The sequence below is a fragment of the Lissotriton helveticus genome, chromosome 5_1, assembly GCF_964261635.1.
Source record: "Lissotriton helveticus chromosome 5_1, aLisHel1.1, whole genome shotgun sequence".
In the NCBI taxonomy this organism is placed as follows: Eukaryota; Metazoa; Chordata; class Amphibia; order Caudata; family Salamandridae; genus Lissotriton; species Lissotriton helveticus.
This window is the reverse complement of record NC_136065.1, coordinates 1052588156-1052605381: the sequence shown is the minus strand read 5'-3', so window position 1 is coordinate 1052605381 and position 17226 is coordinate 1052588156. Positions and strand designations below refer to the sequence as shown.

The following is a 17226-nucleotide window of genomic DNA, read 5'->3' as shown; positions in this document are numbered from 1 at the left end:
AAACGAAAAAGAAGTACTTACAGAACTCGCATCTGCTTTAGTCCAGAAAAGTCATTCTTATTGATTCGTGTGATGTTGTTGCCGTTCAATTCCCTATAGATTTGAACAGAAGAAAGATGCATTAAAACCATGATATAAATTCATAAACATCCTCATATCTTAGAGTCTCAAGAAACACATTCGTCATTGGTCAAGTGGTTGGCATCTAATTTGTGATGACATGCATTGAAAAGTGAAAGAGAATCACTTGCATTTTATTTATCTAAAGCATACAGGTTCAATAATGTTCTTGTATTCTGTCATCCCAAATAAAGAATTCATCAACAGAACTGCACACGAACTACTTCCAAAATTCTCTTGCATAATGCTCTGCACATTAGCTCACAGTTACTCTTTATTAGGTCTGGCCTTTACCATTCCGAAGGAATGGGAAATGGCGAGAATTCAAGTGCTCGAACTGATTGTCAAACCACCGCATTTTTTCGTGGCGTTTTCTTCGAGTGCACGTGGCCACAGGCACGCGCTTTTGGCCCATACACTTTCATGGCCATCTGTTGCTCAATGTCCCTCCCACCCTTCGTTTGATCTTGCCGCGAGTTCAGGCTAATGGCCCTCCCCCAGCACAGAGCGCGCATCGCGGCCGCACAGCACATCAAAGGGCTTCTCCCAGCGTGTGCTGTGCGGCTTCTCCTCCCCTAATTATGTGGCCGGCCGTACTTGTGTTTCCCGGCCGCTTCCCGGCCGCTCTTGTATTTAATTAGCAGCAGCAGCATTTCTCCTGCGCCAGGCCACATCAAAGGCTCTGTGCCACTTTCACCCACACAGCAACACTTACAGACACGCAACGCCACTCACACCCACGCAAGCCCACTATCATCCACGCAACACCACACTCACCCAAGCAACACCACTCACACACGCAACCCCACTCATCCACGCAACCCCACTCATCCACGCAACCCCACTCATCCACGCAACACAACTCACCCACGCAACGCCACTCATCCACGCAACGCCACTCACACACGCAACGCCACTCACACACTCAACGCCACTCACACACGCAATGCCACTCACACACGCAACGCCACTCACACACGCAACGCCACTCACACACGCAACGCCACTCACACATGCAACGCCACTCACACACGCAACGCCACTCACACACGCAATGCCACTCACACACAAAACGCCACTCACACACGCAACGCCACTCACACACGCAACGCCACTCACACACGCAACGCCACTCACACACGCAACGCCACTCACACACGCAACGCCACTCACACACGCAACGCCACTTACACACGCAACGCCACTCACACACGCAACGCCACTCACACACGCAACGCCACTCACACACGCAACGCCACTCACACGCGCAAAGCCACTCACACACGCAACGCCACTTACACACGCAACGCCACTCACACACGCAACGCCACTCACACACGCAACGCCACTCACACACGCAACGCCACTTACACAACGCCACTCAAGCAACGCCACTCACGCAACGCCACTCACGCAACGCCACTCACGCAACGCCACTCACGCAACGCCACTCACACATGCAACGCCACTCACGCAATGCCACTCACGCAACGCCACTCACACACGCAACGCCACTCACACATGCAACGCCACACACACACGCAACGCCACTCACACACGCAACGCCACTCACACACGCAACGCCACTCACACACGCAATGCCACTCACACACGCAATGCCACTCACACACGCAACGCCACTCACACACGCAACGCCACTCACACGCGCAAAGCCACTCACACACGCAACGCCACTCACACACGCAACGCCACTCACACACGCAACGCCACTCACACACACAACGCCACTCACACACGCAGCGCCACTCACACACGCAACGCCACTCACACACGCAATGCCACTCACACACGCAACGCCACTCACACACGCAACGCCACTTACACACGCAACGCCACTCACACACGCAACGCCACTCACACACGCAACGCCACTCACACACGCAACGCCACTCACACACGCAACGCCACTCACACACGCAACGCCACTCACACACGCAACGCCAGGCTACACATCATAAATAACAATCATTTGCAATGCTATAGGTCTCCCATTTACTTAAATTGAACATAATGGCATTGTAAATGACAATAACTTTCAAAATTTTTTACTTTTACAATAAATTGAAAAGGCATTGTCATTTACTATGCCAACAGCTTAAAGTTGCCTAAATGCAAGACTTATTGCATTGCAAATAGCCAATAGGGCTCGCTTTTGGGACCATCTAAGTGTTTATGCATGCGACATTTTATGTTGTTGCAACAAGGAAATTATGCTGCATAACTACTTATAAGGGCCCAAAAGCGAGACCTATTGGCAATGCCAATGCTTGTCTTTATAATGGATATTTAGAGAGGTCTGATGTTTTCACTTGCACTGTTTTTGATCTGATCAATTTTCTTCGGAATTAGACCGCTGAAAGTGCAGTCTTTCATCTGATTCACAAACATTTACTTCTTAAGCCCATCAGTTTTTTCTGGTAAAACAATGCCATTTTTTCATTTTAATTAAATGGTAGCCAGTCCAACTCATGCAAAGGGTTCAGCACTTGATGTACTAGTATTTGCAAGAGTAAAGTTGTTGTAGGTTCAACATACTTTGTCACTAGGATAGTCTGATCACTAAGCAATCAACGTCTCCGTTCTGAATCCTAATTGATTATCCATAGAGCAGGGTATCATTGGTAAACAAGAATTATGTTGATGTTGGGCAGGTAAAATTAAGCACCCTGTAAATATCTGGCTAGACCAGATCGTTATTGGAGGTAAGTGATGACAGTAACCCACTACTAATCACACACAGGTTAATATCAGCAAACAACCGACATAATATTTGATGGTAGCTCCAGATGTTTACAAAAGGTGGCACAGATACAGAATGCACTATGATGTGACTAATAATAGTGGTGAGTACTACACAAATGCCCATTTCTTAACATAACATTGCGTTAGTCCTTACAAGCAAAAGTACACAGAATTCTTTGATGCCAGATACGAAACCATTGACTGGAATTCTTTAAAAGGGCTCCAAAAGGTGGAATTAATACATGTCATGATTTTCTTCATATGGTTGGCATTTCTCATTAAACAGAACTCACGATGGGCTAAGTAGTCCTTAAACTAGGCCATGCAACACAACAATATTGTTTCTTAAAAAACTGCCACCTTTAATTTACGTTTTCCAATTTGAAACCTCGAGTGAAGCCTGAGTGAGGAGTTTTTAGGGCTCGGGCCTAGCGTACACTGCGCAGCAGTGTCGCGCAGCCCAGAGTCCTAATCCCGTCGTTTTTAAATTGGACCTTGGATTCCACATAGCTCGTGCTTGTGGATTTCCAAGGTCCAATTTCATTGGCCTTCGGGTGCGTGCTGTTTTTAAACAGAACACGCAATAGGCCATAGGCGGTCGCGTAGCTCCGCCTATGGCCTATTGGTGTCTGTTACGCGCACCAGAGGCCATATGTTTTGACTTATCGTGGCTGATAATTCAAAACATATGCCCGCAGTGGCGCGCGCACGCGCACCACTGGGGCTTTTTTTTACAATTGGATCGCTTTCGCGATCCATTGAAGTGCCGCTTGTTTTTATGGTTAGTATTACATTTTCTCCTTTATTGGTTCCTGTCATCAAGCTCTAGGGCCGTGGCCCTCAGGAGCTATCGCATAAAAGGCAATTTAGTCTACGGCTGGGTTTGCCGCATCTGATTGCAGCATAAGGCACACAGAAGGCTTTTCACATTTCAACCAACCAATACATTAAAAAACCCTCTTTCCCCAAATAAAGATCAAGAACTGATTTTAACAGTGGGTCAAATACGTGCAGCAGTGGCGTCCAGCATTTGTCCATAAGCCGGATTCATGGAAGTTTGTTAGTTTAACTGCTAACCAGGTAAAAGAGGTCCATTCTGATCAATTGCATATAAAATAATTTTACCTTTGTTGCCTTAAAATCTCGTCTGGTTTTGCTTCTTGGGCCTACTTTGGACACCCATGTTTAGAACTTGCTGCACAACCTGCACTCGTTGTGCACTGCTCGAAATTAAAATTAGGAACATAGAATAATAAGCCCAGAAGTCATGCCCACTACTCTAGTTAAATCAAATTCTCAATTTGCCACAAATGGCCATCGTTGCCTTGCAAGGCATAAACTTAAGAATTCAAATGCTGCATTTATGTAAATGTGTTGTTTTTTACTAATCCTTTCCCAGCCATCACAAATAAATACGTCTAAAATGCCGTGGAATTGTGTTGTTTTAAAGTACATTGTATGCGAGCAGGAGTTGTTCGTGTAGGTATTATAAATGCAGAGCTGGATGCATGCCAGAACGTGTTTAAAGAGAACAGCTGAACTTAACCCTCAAGCTGCCTTGATTGTGCCCAGAAACAGTTCTGAATTTCAAAAGCAGATGGAAGTTATTTATGCTCCTGTCTTCAAATAACACCCAGGTGTGGATGGGTTCAAACTTGGGTATGGAGGCCACTTGACATTTTGTTTTTGATGGTACCCAGAAACTGGTGGTTCTGTCTTTCGACGGTGACCTGAGGCAAGTGGGTTTGTCTTTCCATAGGGTTCAGCCCAAGATATTTCTATAGCGCCTAGCGACTGGTAGCTTTATTTTGCATAAGCTCCAAGGAGCAGATTATTCCATCTTAAGAACACCCAGACTCTGGTGATTTTATCTTACAGGCTAACAGTGCCCAGGCCTGGAAGTCCTGTATTCCTGTACCACCCATACACAGGTGACACCATCTTTGAATAGCTTGCAGAAGCCGGTCTACCTTACGAAGGCGCCCCAGACCAAGAGGTTCGATTTCTTACATCACCCATCGGCAAATGGCCGTTTCTGTCGATAGTTAGAAAAGGCCATTCGCTTTCTCCTTTGATAGCGCCCAGAAGCATCCAGTTTTAGTTCCATTGGCACCGAGACATAGAACGTCTGTATTTCCATAGCGCCCAGAAGCAGGTGGGTTTGTCGTTCGGGCCTGGCTGCTAGGCGTGCGGGTGCTTCTCGTTTGCATGGCCGGTGGTAGGCAGTGTAGGCAGGGTGGACCTAGCTGCGCCGATACCAGGGAGGTGGTGGGACGTGGGCCCACGTGTCTTGCTGCCTCAGCGCCGGATGAGTGAGACTAATGAAGCCCTTTCCCAGCCTGGCATTCAGCAGCTGCGCGCGGTGCGCTGGGATGATGAGGCTCGACTCCCTGCCTCTCCCAGTAAATTAACTTGACCTTTTTCTAGTGCGCAGCTTGGGCTCTGTCAGCCCGGGCTCCTCGGAAGCGCGCACTGTTTGAGGCATCAGTGTTTGCACCCAGTGGATGGGGCCGAACATGCCCGCTGCAGCAGAAGACTGACGACGCACGCGGGCTCCCTGCCTGTCTACAGGGCCACCCTTCCCTAAAGAGCCACCCTTCCCTGCCTCCAGAGCCACCCTTCCCTGCCTCCAGAGCCACCCTTCCCTGCCTCCAGAGCCACCCTTCCCTGCCTAGAGCCATCCTTCCCTGCCTCCAGGGCCACCCTTCCCTGCCTCCAGGGCCATCCTTCCCTGACTCCAGGGCCACCCTTCCCTGACTCCAGGGCCACCCTTCCCTGTCTCCAGGGCCACCCTTCCGTGTCTCCCTTCCCTGTCTCCAGGGCCACCCTTCCCTGCCTCCAGGGCCACCCTTCCCTGCCTCCAGAGCCACCCTTCCCTGCCTCCAGGGCCACCCTTCCCTGCCTCCAGAGCCACCGTCCCTGCTTCCGAAGCCACCCTTTCCTGCTTCCGCAGCCACTTTTCTCTGCCTCCAGAGCCCCCTTCCCTGCCTCCAGAGCCCCCCTTCCCTGCCTCCAGAGCCCCCCTTCCCTGCCTCCAGGGCTACCCTTCCCTGCCTCCAGGGTCACCCTTCCCTGCCACACCCCACACACACACACACCACACACACCACACACACACACGCACACAACACCACACACACACACCACCACACACATAACACTACATACATAAGACCACACACAACACACCACACACACCACACACACACACCACATACACACAACACCACACACACACACCACACACACACACAACACACACAACACCACACACACACTTACCACACACACACTCACCACCACACACTCACCACCACACACTCACCAGGCACACACACACACACACACACCACCAGCTGTCAGTGCACAGTTTCAACAGGCACACACAACACCAGCCGTCACTGCACGCTTTCAACAGGAACACACGCACACCACCAGCCGTCAGTGCACGCTTTCACCAAGCACAAACAACACCAGCCGTCATTGCACGCTTTCACCAGGCACACACACCACCAGCCGTCTGTGGGTGAGAGGGACTGCTGAGTAAGAGTGACAGCATGAGTGACAGCAGAGTGAGAGTGACAGCAGAGTGAGAGTGACAGCAGAGTGAGAGTGACTGCAGAGTGAGAGTGACTGCAGAGTGAGAGTGACTGCAGAGTGAGTGTTCCATAGAGAGAAGGGTATGCTTGTGCGCTTACACGGTGCACTGACACACAGGAGCTAAAACAAAGAACAGGTGAAAACGTGTCTTGGGAGCTTCATAGAGGCAGCCGGCCCTCTGTGAGGGGAGCAGCAAGGAGGGGACGTCCCAACCAATCAAGCCCAACTACTCACAACCTACTGTACAATTACAACGGTTGTTTGATTTGACAACGCATTCCGTTGTAACGCATGCCTTTACCACGCATGCGTTACAACGGAATGCTGTCACCACGCAAATTTTTTTCCACGAAAATACCTTTTACACGCATACTTTTATAAAAAATGTTGTTGTAAAAGTATGCATGTAAATGGTTTTTTCATGTTATTGGATTTTCACCCTCTCCGCTTCACCACCCGCTCATTCCTCCTTACCTCTCCTCTCCTTGTTTTGCCGGGGTGACGTTGTACGTCATTAAGAGGAAGCGGAAGTGTTTTTCTGTTTCCTCTTAAGACGCCGTTCTCCTTCACATCTTTTTCTTTCTCAAACAGGTGCGTCTCTTTCTTCTCACACTTTTATTTTTTGGGGGGAGACGCCCCCTTTATTTTTTTTTACTTTAGCACACATACCTTTACTACGTTTTTCGTAGTAAAGGTATGCGTGGTAAAGGCTTCTCATTGTAACCACGCATGCGTTGTAATGCATGCGTGGTTATGGTGTGCGTGGAAACGGCCGCGTTGTAGTGGCCGTTTCCCAATTACAACACAGGCCAAAGGGCAGAGCTAGGTCTTTTCGCATTACGTAGGGTGAGCAGTGTGTGAGTGTGTATGGTGAGCAGTGTGTGAGTATGCAGGGTTAACAGTGTGTGAGGGTGCAGGGTGAACATTGTGTGAGTGTGTAGGGTGGGCAGTGTGTGAGTGTGCAGGGTGAACATTGTGTGAGTTTGTAGGGTGAGCAGTGTGTGAGTGTGTAGGGTGAGCAGTGTGTGAGTGTGTAGGGTGAGCAGTGTGTGAGTGTGTAGGGTGAGCAGTGTGAGAGTGTGTGGGTGACCAGTGTGTGAGTGTGCAGGGTGAGCAGTGTGTGAGTGTGCAGGGTGAACCTTGTGTGAGTGTGCAGGGTGAACATTGTGTGAGTGTGCAGGGTGAACAGTGTGTGAGTGTGCAGGGTGAGCAGTGTGTGAGTGTGCAGGGTGAGCAGTGTGTGAGTGTGCAGGGTGAACATTGTGTGAGTGTGTAGGGTGAGCAGTGTGTGAGTGTGTAGGGGCAGTGTGTGAGTGTGCAGGGTATGAAAACTCGAACTAAGTCCATCACACACACACACATAAGACCACACACATAAGACCACACACACCAACCACACACACACACACCACCACACACACACTCTCACACCACACTCTAAACACCACACACTCACCACCACACACTTACCACCACACACTCATCACCACACACTCACCACCACACTCACCACCACACACACAACCACACACACAACCACACACACACACCACCAGCCGCCAGTGCATGCTTTCACCGGGTACAAACACCACCAGCCATCAGTGCGCGCTTTCACTGGGCACAAACACCACCAGCCGTCAGTGCACACTTTCACCGGGCACAAACACCACCAGCCGTCAGTGCAGGCTTCCACCAGGCACACACCACCTGACGTCAGTGCACGCTTTCACCAAACACACATCACCAGCCATCAGTGTACACTTTCACCATGCACACACAACACCAGCGGTCAGTGCACGCTTTCACCAGGCACACACACCACCAGCAGTCAGTGCACGCTTCCACCAGGCACACACACCACCAGCCATCAGTGCACAATTTCTACAGGCACACACACCACCAGCCATCAGTGCACACATCAATTGTTAACGCATCCCCAAATAACTATTGTAGCAATCGCAATATGGTGCACTTTACTTTTACACATATTCATCTAAAGCGCAGCATGCCACCATTGCTACAATTCCAATCCAACCCACATAATTCCACTACACACCACATGCATACACTCCATAACACATGGATAAAAGACATTGCCATTTACAATGCCATTAGCTCTAACTCAAATAAATCCGAGACCTATTGCATTTCCAATGCTTGTTCTAACTAGCCTTAGGTGACCTGGAAAGGAAATACCCAGCGGGACGTGGCTGGCAACTTAAGGTACGTATTTTCTTTTTTATTATACTTCCCCCTACCGTGCTCTCCCTCCTGTGCGCCCACCCTTCCATGCCCCACTATCTTTTGTATTTGTTGGCAGCGAAGAACAAAAACATCCCTTGGTAAGCACCAAATGCCATGTATAAAGCATGGGAGGAGCAGAGAATCTTTGACAGGTCATTAATCTCATTTAACAAAATACATTGCAATAGGAGCAAGATTAAACATTATGTCAACCATTGAATGGCGTTTTTAGAAACATAATAAAAAGGTCAGTGGATAGTAAGCAAAAGAAATAAAAGTACTCTAAAGGGTCAATTATGAGTTTCGGAAGTGCGGGAGTGGGTGGTACGCCACCGCTGCGCCCCGCACCTCCGAGACTCGCCACCCACCCACCTGATTACAATTTATAAGTGGTCTGGTGGGAGAGGCGGCGTTGCGGCGCCTCTTTCGAGGCGGCAGTGCTTTTGAAAAAGGCCCTGCAATAGGATCGCACAACAAGGTTCCTGCACAGCATGGACTCGAAAGTCCATGCCGTGCAGGAACTGGTGTGCATGCACACAGGGGCCCAAGTTATGCCCCCCCCTTTGTGGAGCCGCATGTAGAGGAGGGCACGGTGTACATGAAGGAGAAATCTCCATGACACCTCCGACAGTGAGGGAACTCGTAATACGCTTGGCAGTCCCGAGGAGGTCCCACAAAGCATATTTCAGCCTCTGACCACTGTGCCACCTCCAGGGAATGGTCCCAGGGTGGTCCGACCGCCCAACTCGTAATGGGGCAGTTACTGGCCCGCCACTATCATGCATCGCAAGTCTGGTGGTCCTCAGTGTTCTCTTCTCCTCACTCACTTACTTAGAAAAACAGATTTCCATGCTAAGCCTGCAAAATGTGCTCATGTACCTTTAAAGGTAAATGACAACAGTGCAGTACTCGACTCAAAGCCAATAACTAAAGCAACAATATTAACATAACATTTATTTGTAAAGTGGTACTCATTTTATGGATCTTGGAAAACTGAAAGACGGAGTAGCATTAGTCCTCAGAGTAGCCAGGCCCAGCAATATTACAGGTTTACACATAATCTTAAATTGAAGCCACGAATACAATGAAAAGTTTTGGTAAGTATGTTTTGTTTTTGTACATGATTTCTATGTATCACACAAGTAAGGGTCTGTGTTATTTTATCCACTACATCATCATTGCAAAGTGTTTTGCTAAATCTCACACTTACACTTCCTATCATTTGGTGTCATACAGAATGAATAATATTTATAATATTAGACAATGTGATCTCTATTTTTTTATACATGAAGGGTGGAACTAATTAATTTATTCATACTTTGTCACTCATGAGACATGGTCTATCCATCACTAACTAGTGAAATAAATGTGATAGTAGTGACTCATATTTTCTACCGGTGTATATGTTGTCAAAACAATCCTACCAAACATGGCCAAAGCAAATGGGATTTATGAAAGATGTTTAGGATTTGGGAAGAGCCAAACTAAGAGAGTGTTGAAATACCACTACCTGTAAATTATGAAAAGACTGGTTGGCTCAAGGACTTACCAATAAGTGGAATGGTGGAAATATGTTTGCACAATTTAGATATGCATTGTTGCCAATGTCCTCCGCATTTGAGGTACTCTCTATGGCTCTCTTCTATTCAATCATTTTTTCATTCATTCATTCATTTATTTGTTGAAATGACCAACTGATGCCTAGCAGATTACTGTCATGTGTGCACATGAGAGTCTATCAAAAACCCTGATGATTGTTCACACTTTGAGGTAAATTTATATTATAGACATGTGATGATATCAGCCATACATATCTCTTTTTTACCTGCAGAAAAGTTTCACATTGAGGACATATTATCTTTAACAAAATATAATGTAATATTGGAACTAACAATTACAAAGACAGACTGTGTTGTTTTGTTTACTGAGATAAGAAAAGAAAATACCTAAATCCTCGCCATATTTAAAGGTTAATGAGCATAATAACAATGCGTAATAAAAAACAATCCAAGCACTGGTGACTGCTGCATGAACTGGGTGCATCATGAAGCTGAGAAAATAAATATTCAAACGAGCATAAGATACAGAAGCAAAACACATATAGTTATCACTGAATATTCTACATGCATAACTATTGTAAAAAGAGTTAAAAGCTTTATCTCAAATATGAGCTATTCCTCCAACTGCCTTATTTTAATTTCAGTGTCTGTTCTAGCGTCCCACTTCACTTGTATGTTATCGCATAAACAAATACCTGATAAAAATTACCATCCCAGTCAATGTTTCACACGTTATCACCAGCTTCAGCAGCCATTAATGAAGGGTTCTACTTGAACCCTCAAATCGAGGCACAAGAGTAGGAACACAAAAATGTCAACTATTAATGTCTATACTTAAAGTTCTTTTGCACTGAAATAGTAAAATATTGTGCATATGTGTGCAGAGAGGCTACAAACTTATAATTGTATGTTGGGGAGACATTGGTAGGATAAAGATGAAACTGCACATTTGTCAAGTATTTCACAAAAATTGTCAATAATGTATGATGCTCAGACAATATGCCTGATTGAAGTGGGTTGATCTTCCTCAGAGTTCTGGTTCTTAAACAAAGGATTTCAATGTGAACATTTTAGACTTCTAATGGGAATCAATCGTAATTTAGATTACATATGTGTTTCAGAACTCTTGACAAGATGTGCTTGAACAGAATGAAGGGAATATTACCCACAAGGAAGAAACAACCAAGAACACAATCTGAGTTCTAAGAGTGCATGTTCACACAGTTCAAAAACTCCAATTGGAGAGCAAGTCTACGAAATTCCTCAGCCCTACCAGTTAGTAAGTCTCCATTAGATACATCAGTTTCACTTACTACTTTATAGTTTCTTTAAAAACAAGCACCACTCTTCTCGCATTGTATATGAACAGAAAATGTAACTCAGAAGTTTGTTTCTGACAAACAAGCAAAAAACTAAATCACAATGAACAAAAAGAAAAACGCATTTGTACCCTCATGCCAGAATTGCATTTAAGCATGCCCAATTCTAGCGCGAGCTGCACAGTATAATGATGCAAACCTGCGTTGAATCTCTGTTAATTGTTTTTTAACCAATTACTAATTTACCTACGTATAGAAAACTTGACTAGGGGAGTATGAACGCCATGCAGGATGGCCTCGCTGTGATCCTGCTCCGCAGTGACAGACATGGAAGACTTTCTACATGGCAGTGGAGAGTTTGTTTTTGTAACAAAAAAATAAATATGGCCATCAGCGAGCTGATCTGGAACCTGACGGGTGTTCTTTATGCTGCTGGAAGGATAAGCACTGTCATGAAGGTCTGACAAGAGTTTCAGCAGCCATTTTACAAAATGATGGTTTGACAAATTCCAGAATAATTGCGCTGAAGTACTTTTATTCTTTTTGAATATCTCCTAGTTTGAGTGGACAAGTTGCATAATTTCCTAAAGATATTGATTTATTACTAAGTTCTTCAAACTCAAGCGCAGAAGAAATTCCACTGCGATTTTGCTGCATTGCCTGTTTTTATGAGGATCCTGCGTGTACCTTGATATATCATAATTCCTGCTGTGATATTGGTATTACTAACTCACAGTTCAATGCCATAACCTATGTATTTGATCTATATGCAGAGGTTTATTATTCTGCAAAGAAGTATGGCTGCCATTCTGTCTTTATCTTCGTGTTTTATGGGGAACTTATCTGCACTTGGAAATCTGTTTTAGAGAAAATGCAAAGTTTATATGGCGACCAGTTGGTCCATTTATGGAGAGAATAAAACACCTAAAAATATCTAGTAATCTGCTCACTAGACTCACACGTATGATACATATTCACGGAAATATCATAGTTTCGAATTGAATTTAAACATGGAGAAAAATGCAGCTCAAAAGTTAGATTTTATTACTGTGGTCATTCTTAAACACTGAGCATGTAATAAAACACCAGCAATAGTGGTAACTAATAAAATTCCAAAGCAAAATCCACCTTCTTCTGTCAAACCTCCACCAGTTTCAATGGAATTAATCCTGGAGGAAATTGTAGCTCTAAAACCTTTTATGGAAGTAACTAATAAACAGTTGAACAGCTTGGTGAGAAGCAGTCTTTTACAAGGAAAATGAGTTACAGAATTGAACAAAAAGTGATTGATATGCAAAAAATAAAATAAAAATAAACCCTTTGCCTTCCAAAGTGGAAAATCTCAAAAAGATTCAGAAGAGCTTCAAAATAGGAATCGTAGAAACAAGCTCAAAATGTATGGCATTACAGAAAACACATTGGAAATGATTCCATACAATTCTTCAAAAACAAAACTCTATACCAAATATTATGGTTTCATCTGATTCAATTTGTCTAAATATTTAAAGAGTTCATAGACTTGTACTGAAATCTGCAACTACACCTAGATTGCAGATAGATTGAAACAGTTCTTAGACTTGAGTGTGAAGCTAAGAACCATCAAGGCCAGATTTTGCCTGATACAGCCGTGCCATTCTAAAGATAATCATAAAGACAAAGCAGTCACATTTGATGAGACTTCCAAACTTAAACAAAATCCTATATGATTGCAGAAAAGAGGAGCTAGAGACTTCTAAGAGGTAGCTGTCTCTTTAAATTATTATGAACATTGCTTGTATGAGAATTGCTGTTAGTTTTTGTCATGAAATAATATTTTGATGAATATATTTGTTTTCATACTGGGTCTTAGTTTATTCAAATGTCTCATTAAAATCAGTGCATACTCACAGAGCCTATGCGTCCTGAGCAAAGCTGAATCATCTCTGTCTTTTGTTGTCTCCCTACCCCACAAATATATATCTATCATTCAGGCATTTTTTAATTTGTCATTTATATGGCATGTCCTGTCTGCTCTGCATTGAGCTATAACTTTTGCTTCATTTTTATGCTTGTTTATTCAATTACTTATTCATTACAATCTTCATTTAGAACAAGTTGTGCAATGCATATGTATGTTACTGATATTAAGATTTTTATATGTATTAAATGTTACCCATTCAATCTCATTGGATGTATTTTGGTTTTCTACATATTAGACTATCTATCTCTCTTTCTAGTTCAAATTCGTAGAACGTTAAAGGGTTGGGGAACCTAATAAAGAGAGAAGGATTATTGTCACACTTAGTTAAGCTGAAAACAGATATAGCTCTAATACAGAAATTACATTTTCCAGAGAGTGAAGCATTGAAACTCCAAATGCATTAGGTTGGTGAAGTATTTATGTCATCTGCTGTGCAGAAGAAAATGGAAGTATAATCCTTTGTAATAAAAACTTTGACATCTCAAAAGAAGGATGCTGAGAGTAGATGAGTTGTTTTTGAGTTAATGAGTAATAAAATACCACGTACAACTTGTAATGTTTATGGCCCTAGGTCAATCAATAACTACTTCTCTAATAATATTACTAGAGAAATTGTAAAGGATAATAGAGAATATTTCACTATGGAAGCTGATTGTAATCAGATAATGGACCCCATCATTGATAGAAATTCCAGAGATAAATATATTCACAACAAAATGCATAAGAGATTCCATTTAGCTGTTATCCGAAATCTTTGATTGCTGTGTGGCAACATTGTAACCCTACTTTAAGGGAATACACATTTTTTCTTGGGCACATCACACACAGTCCAATACTGATTATTCATTTATGAGTAAAAGTCTACCCAGAATCTTCTCAATGTAGAAATCAGAGCTATTATTTATTCTAACCATATGACTGTAATTATTGATTATGAATTTATTCAGTTTCAACAATATCGTAGACGATGGAGATTTAACAATTCATTACTATTAGATCTCTTTAATGATGAACTGTGCAAAAGAACTATTAAATAATTATATAATGACCTATTATCTGGAATTTTTTTTTAAAGCATCTGCATGGGGTCATACTATTAAATTTGTAGGGCCAAAGAAGCAGGAAATCAAGAAAGAATCAAGGTATTTTAAATACTATTAAACAGATTGCGTATGTTTATTATCATTCTAAATCTCATGATTACTTAAATGAACTAATTGAAGCTAAATTACAATTTAATACAAATTCCACAAAGAAAGCATCCTCTTTTTTTGCTACAATGATATTTCAGATACTATGGTGGGTCCAAATAAGGCAGTGAACCTATTAGTGAACTATTTGAAAAGTAAGAGAGTTAAATTGAATAAACCATAAACAATAATAGGGATAAAACTTGTATTTCAGAATCCAAAGACAAGTATATCTTAAATGAATTTTGTAACATTTTATAAAGAAGTTTATATTTCAGAATTAAATCATTCAGAGGTACAAATGAATAATTATTTTAATTCAATCTAGAAGCCTAGAACAGATGGCATTGAGCACTTCCTATTGGAAACAGATATATCAAGTAATGGAGTAATCAAAGTAATTAAATTACTGAAAGGAGGGAAAGCTCTAGGACCAGAAGACCAATTGGCTGTACAGCCAAATGTTGCTCTCACCTCTCAAATATATTGTTTCTTACACTCCTAGATTAATATCATATCTTTACAACTCCAACTATGCTAAGGTCACATTCAAGAGGTAATGGTATGTCTGATTCCAAAAAGAGAACAGCGATTTTAAGCTTTGTAATAATTATATACCAATTTCTTCACTTATTGTTGACTATAAAATATGTTCAAAGATTTTGTCTCTAGCGATTGATTCTATTTTACCTAAATTAGTCAGAATGAAACACGTTTGATTTGTAAAAGGTCACCTTTCTTCTCATAAAATTATAAGTAAGGGATCAAAGCTACCTTATTCATTAGCTAGAACTGCATTGGATGCTAAGAATGTATTTAACAGAGTTGGTTGGCAATTAATATTTAAAGCCTTGGGATGGTTGTGGTTTGACAAGATTTACATTTGATCTCATTTTTGTATGCTTCCCCCAGAGCTGCTATTTTTGCAAATGGTATTTTGGCAAATTATTTTACATTGCAATGGGGAGTCAGACAAGCTTGCCTTTTATTACTAATTCTTTTTATTATTACGGTGGAACCTTTTATATCCAAAATTCGACAAAATGCTGATATTTCAGGTTTCATGTATGGTGATTCTCAATTGAAATTACAGGTATATGCACATGATATACATCTCTAACTGACAAGTCAATTGCCAGTTTTAAAGAAGAAGTACAAACAGTTTCCTATGTACCAGATTATAAATTGAACTTAGATAAATCTGAAAAAGTGTTACTAAACAGGTTCTTTACCAACCTTTTGAAACTTTAGGACTTTCCTGGCATCTGAACGGACTTGAATATTTAAGATTATAAGTTACAAATTAGGTTATAGGAACTATTAAAAATAAATGTTGGCGAGCTCTCAAAAAAATAGGAAGATTGAAATTTGAACTGGAATCCATTATTTCTGTCTTGTTGGGGTTGATTAAACTCTATTAAGATAATGCGTTGCCCTAATACATAATACATCACTTCCCTGATTCCAGTCCAGAACCCTTCTGTATTTTTCAAGTAAATAGAATCAATTATAATTAAATTCTTATGCAATAAATAAAAAAAACCCTCTTGATTTTAAAGATGATTAAACAACAGCGGGGAGTACACATTTCCAAAGAGTTCAGAAAGCATTTTGTTTAAAAAGTTGCAAATTTTTTAACACTTAATGATGTCTAGCAAAACCTTTATGGGCGAATATAGAACATTCCTTCATATCTCCTTTCTTATTCTGGGAACACGTACTGGTAGGCCATCTCATTTCTTATAACTTCTTGTAAATTGTTAAGATCTTTTTTATTCACTCATTAACACAGATCTTAGGCACTCCTCTTAAAGGTATAACAAAAATATTAAAATTAATAGCGGAACAATATTTTGCAAAAAATGGAGAGAGAAAGATCTAAAATGGGTGCACTACCTATAAGATGACACACTTTTATCTTCTGCAAGCGCCCAAAATTCTTTTAAGTTATTGAAATTATTTGCAAAAAAATATGGAAAATTAATGGGAATTATTTGCAAATATATTTTGTTGTATCAAATGAAAGTAATTTAAACCAAAATAATGATAGAATGCTTCCGATATTGAGGCTACATTGCAAGGCCTCATTAATTTACAGGCATTTTAAGGTACCCAATGGAGTCGGATTAACATTAAAATTGAGTTGAAATAGGACGAAGATTTTGGAGTGAAGTTGTACATAGATTGTTGGAATATAATATGGGAGAAAATTCATAAAATATCTTGAGCAGCTAATCCAACCAAACATTAAATTCTGTTCATAGCAGATTGCTAATAACACAATTTGTTTGCACAATGGAAAGCTAGATCAATTTTGATCTTTTAATTAATTGTAAAGTGACCTGAAGCATATGTTATTTACTTGTTCATGTATATATCATTTTTGAGAAATGGGTTGGAAGCAAATTACATTGATCTTTAATGTTAATGTGCTACATAAGTTGCGAAATATTCTCTTAGCAAGTTTTTCT

At 42.1% G+C, this 17226-nt stretch overlaps 1 protein-coding gene across 1 annotated transcript in view; it reads right to left on the bottom strand.

Annotated features, from left to right (window-relative positions):
* The window catches only part of SLIT1 (slit guidance ligand 1), an 899254-nt gene that overhangs the window by 762708 nt on the left and 119320 nt on the right, over positions 1–17226 (bottom strand). The window contains exon 2 of the mRNA XM_078643589.1: positions 22–93. Within this exon, the coding sequence (XP_078499715.1) occupies positions 22–93 (72 nt within the window). The remainder of the gene's footprint in view (positions 1–21; positions 94–17226) is intronic.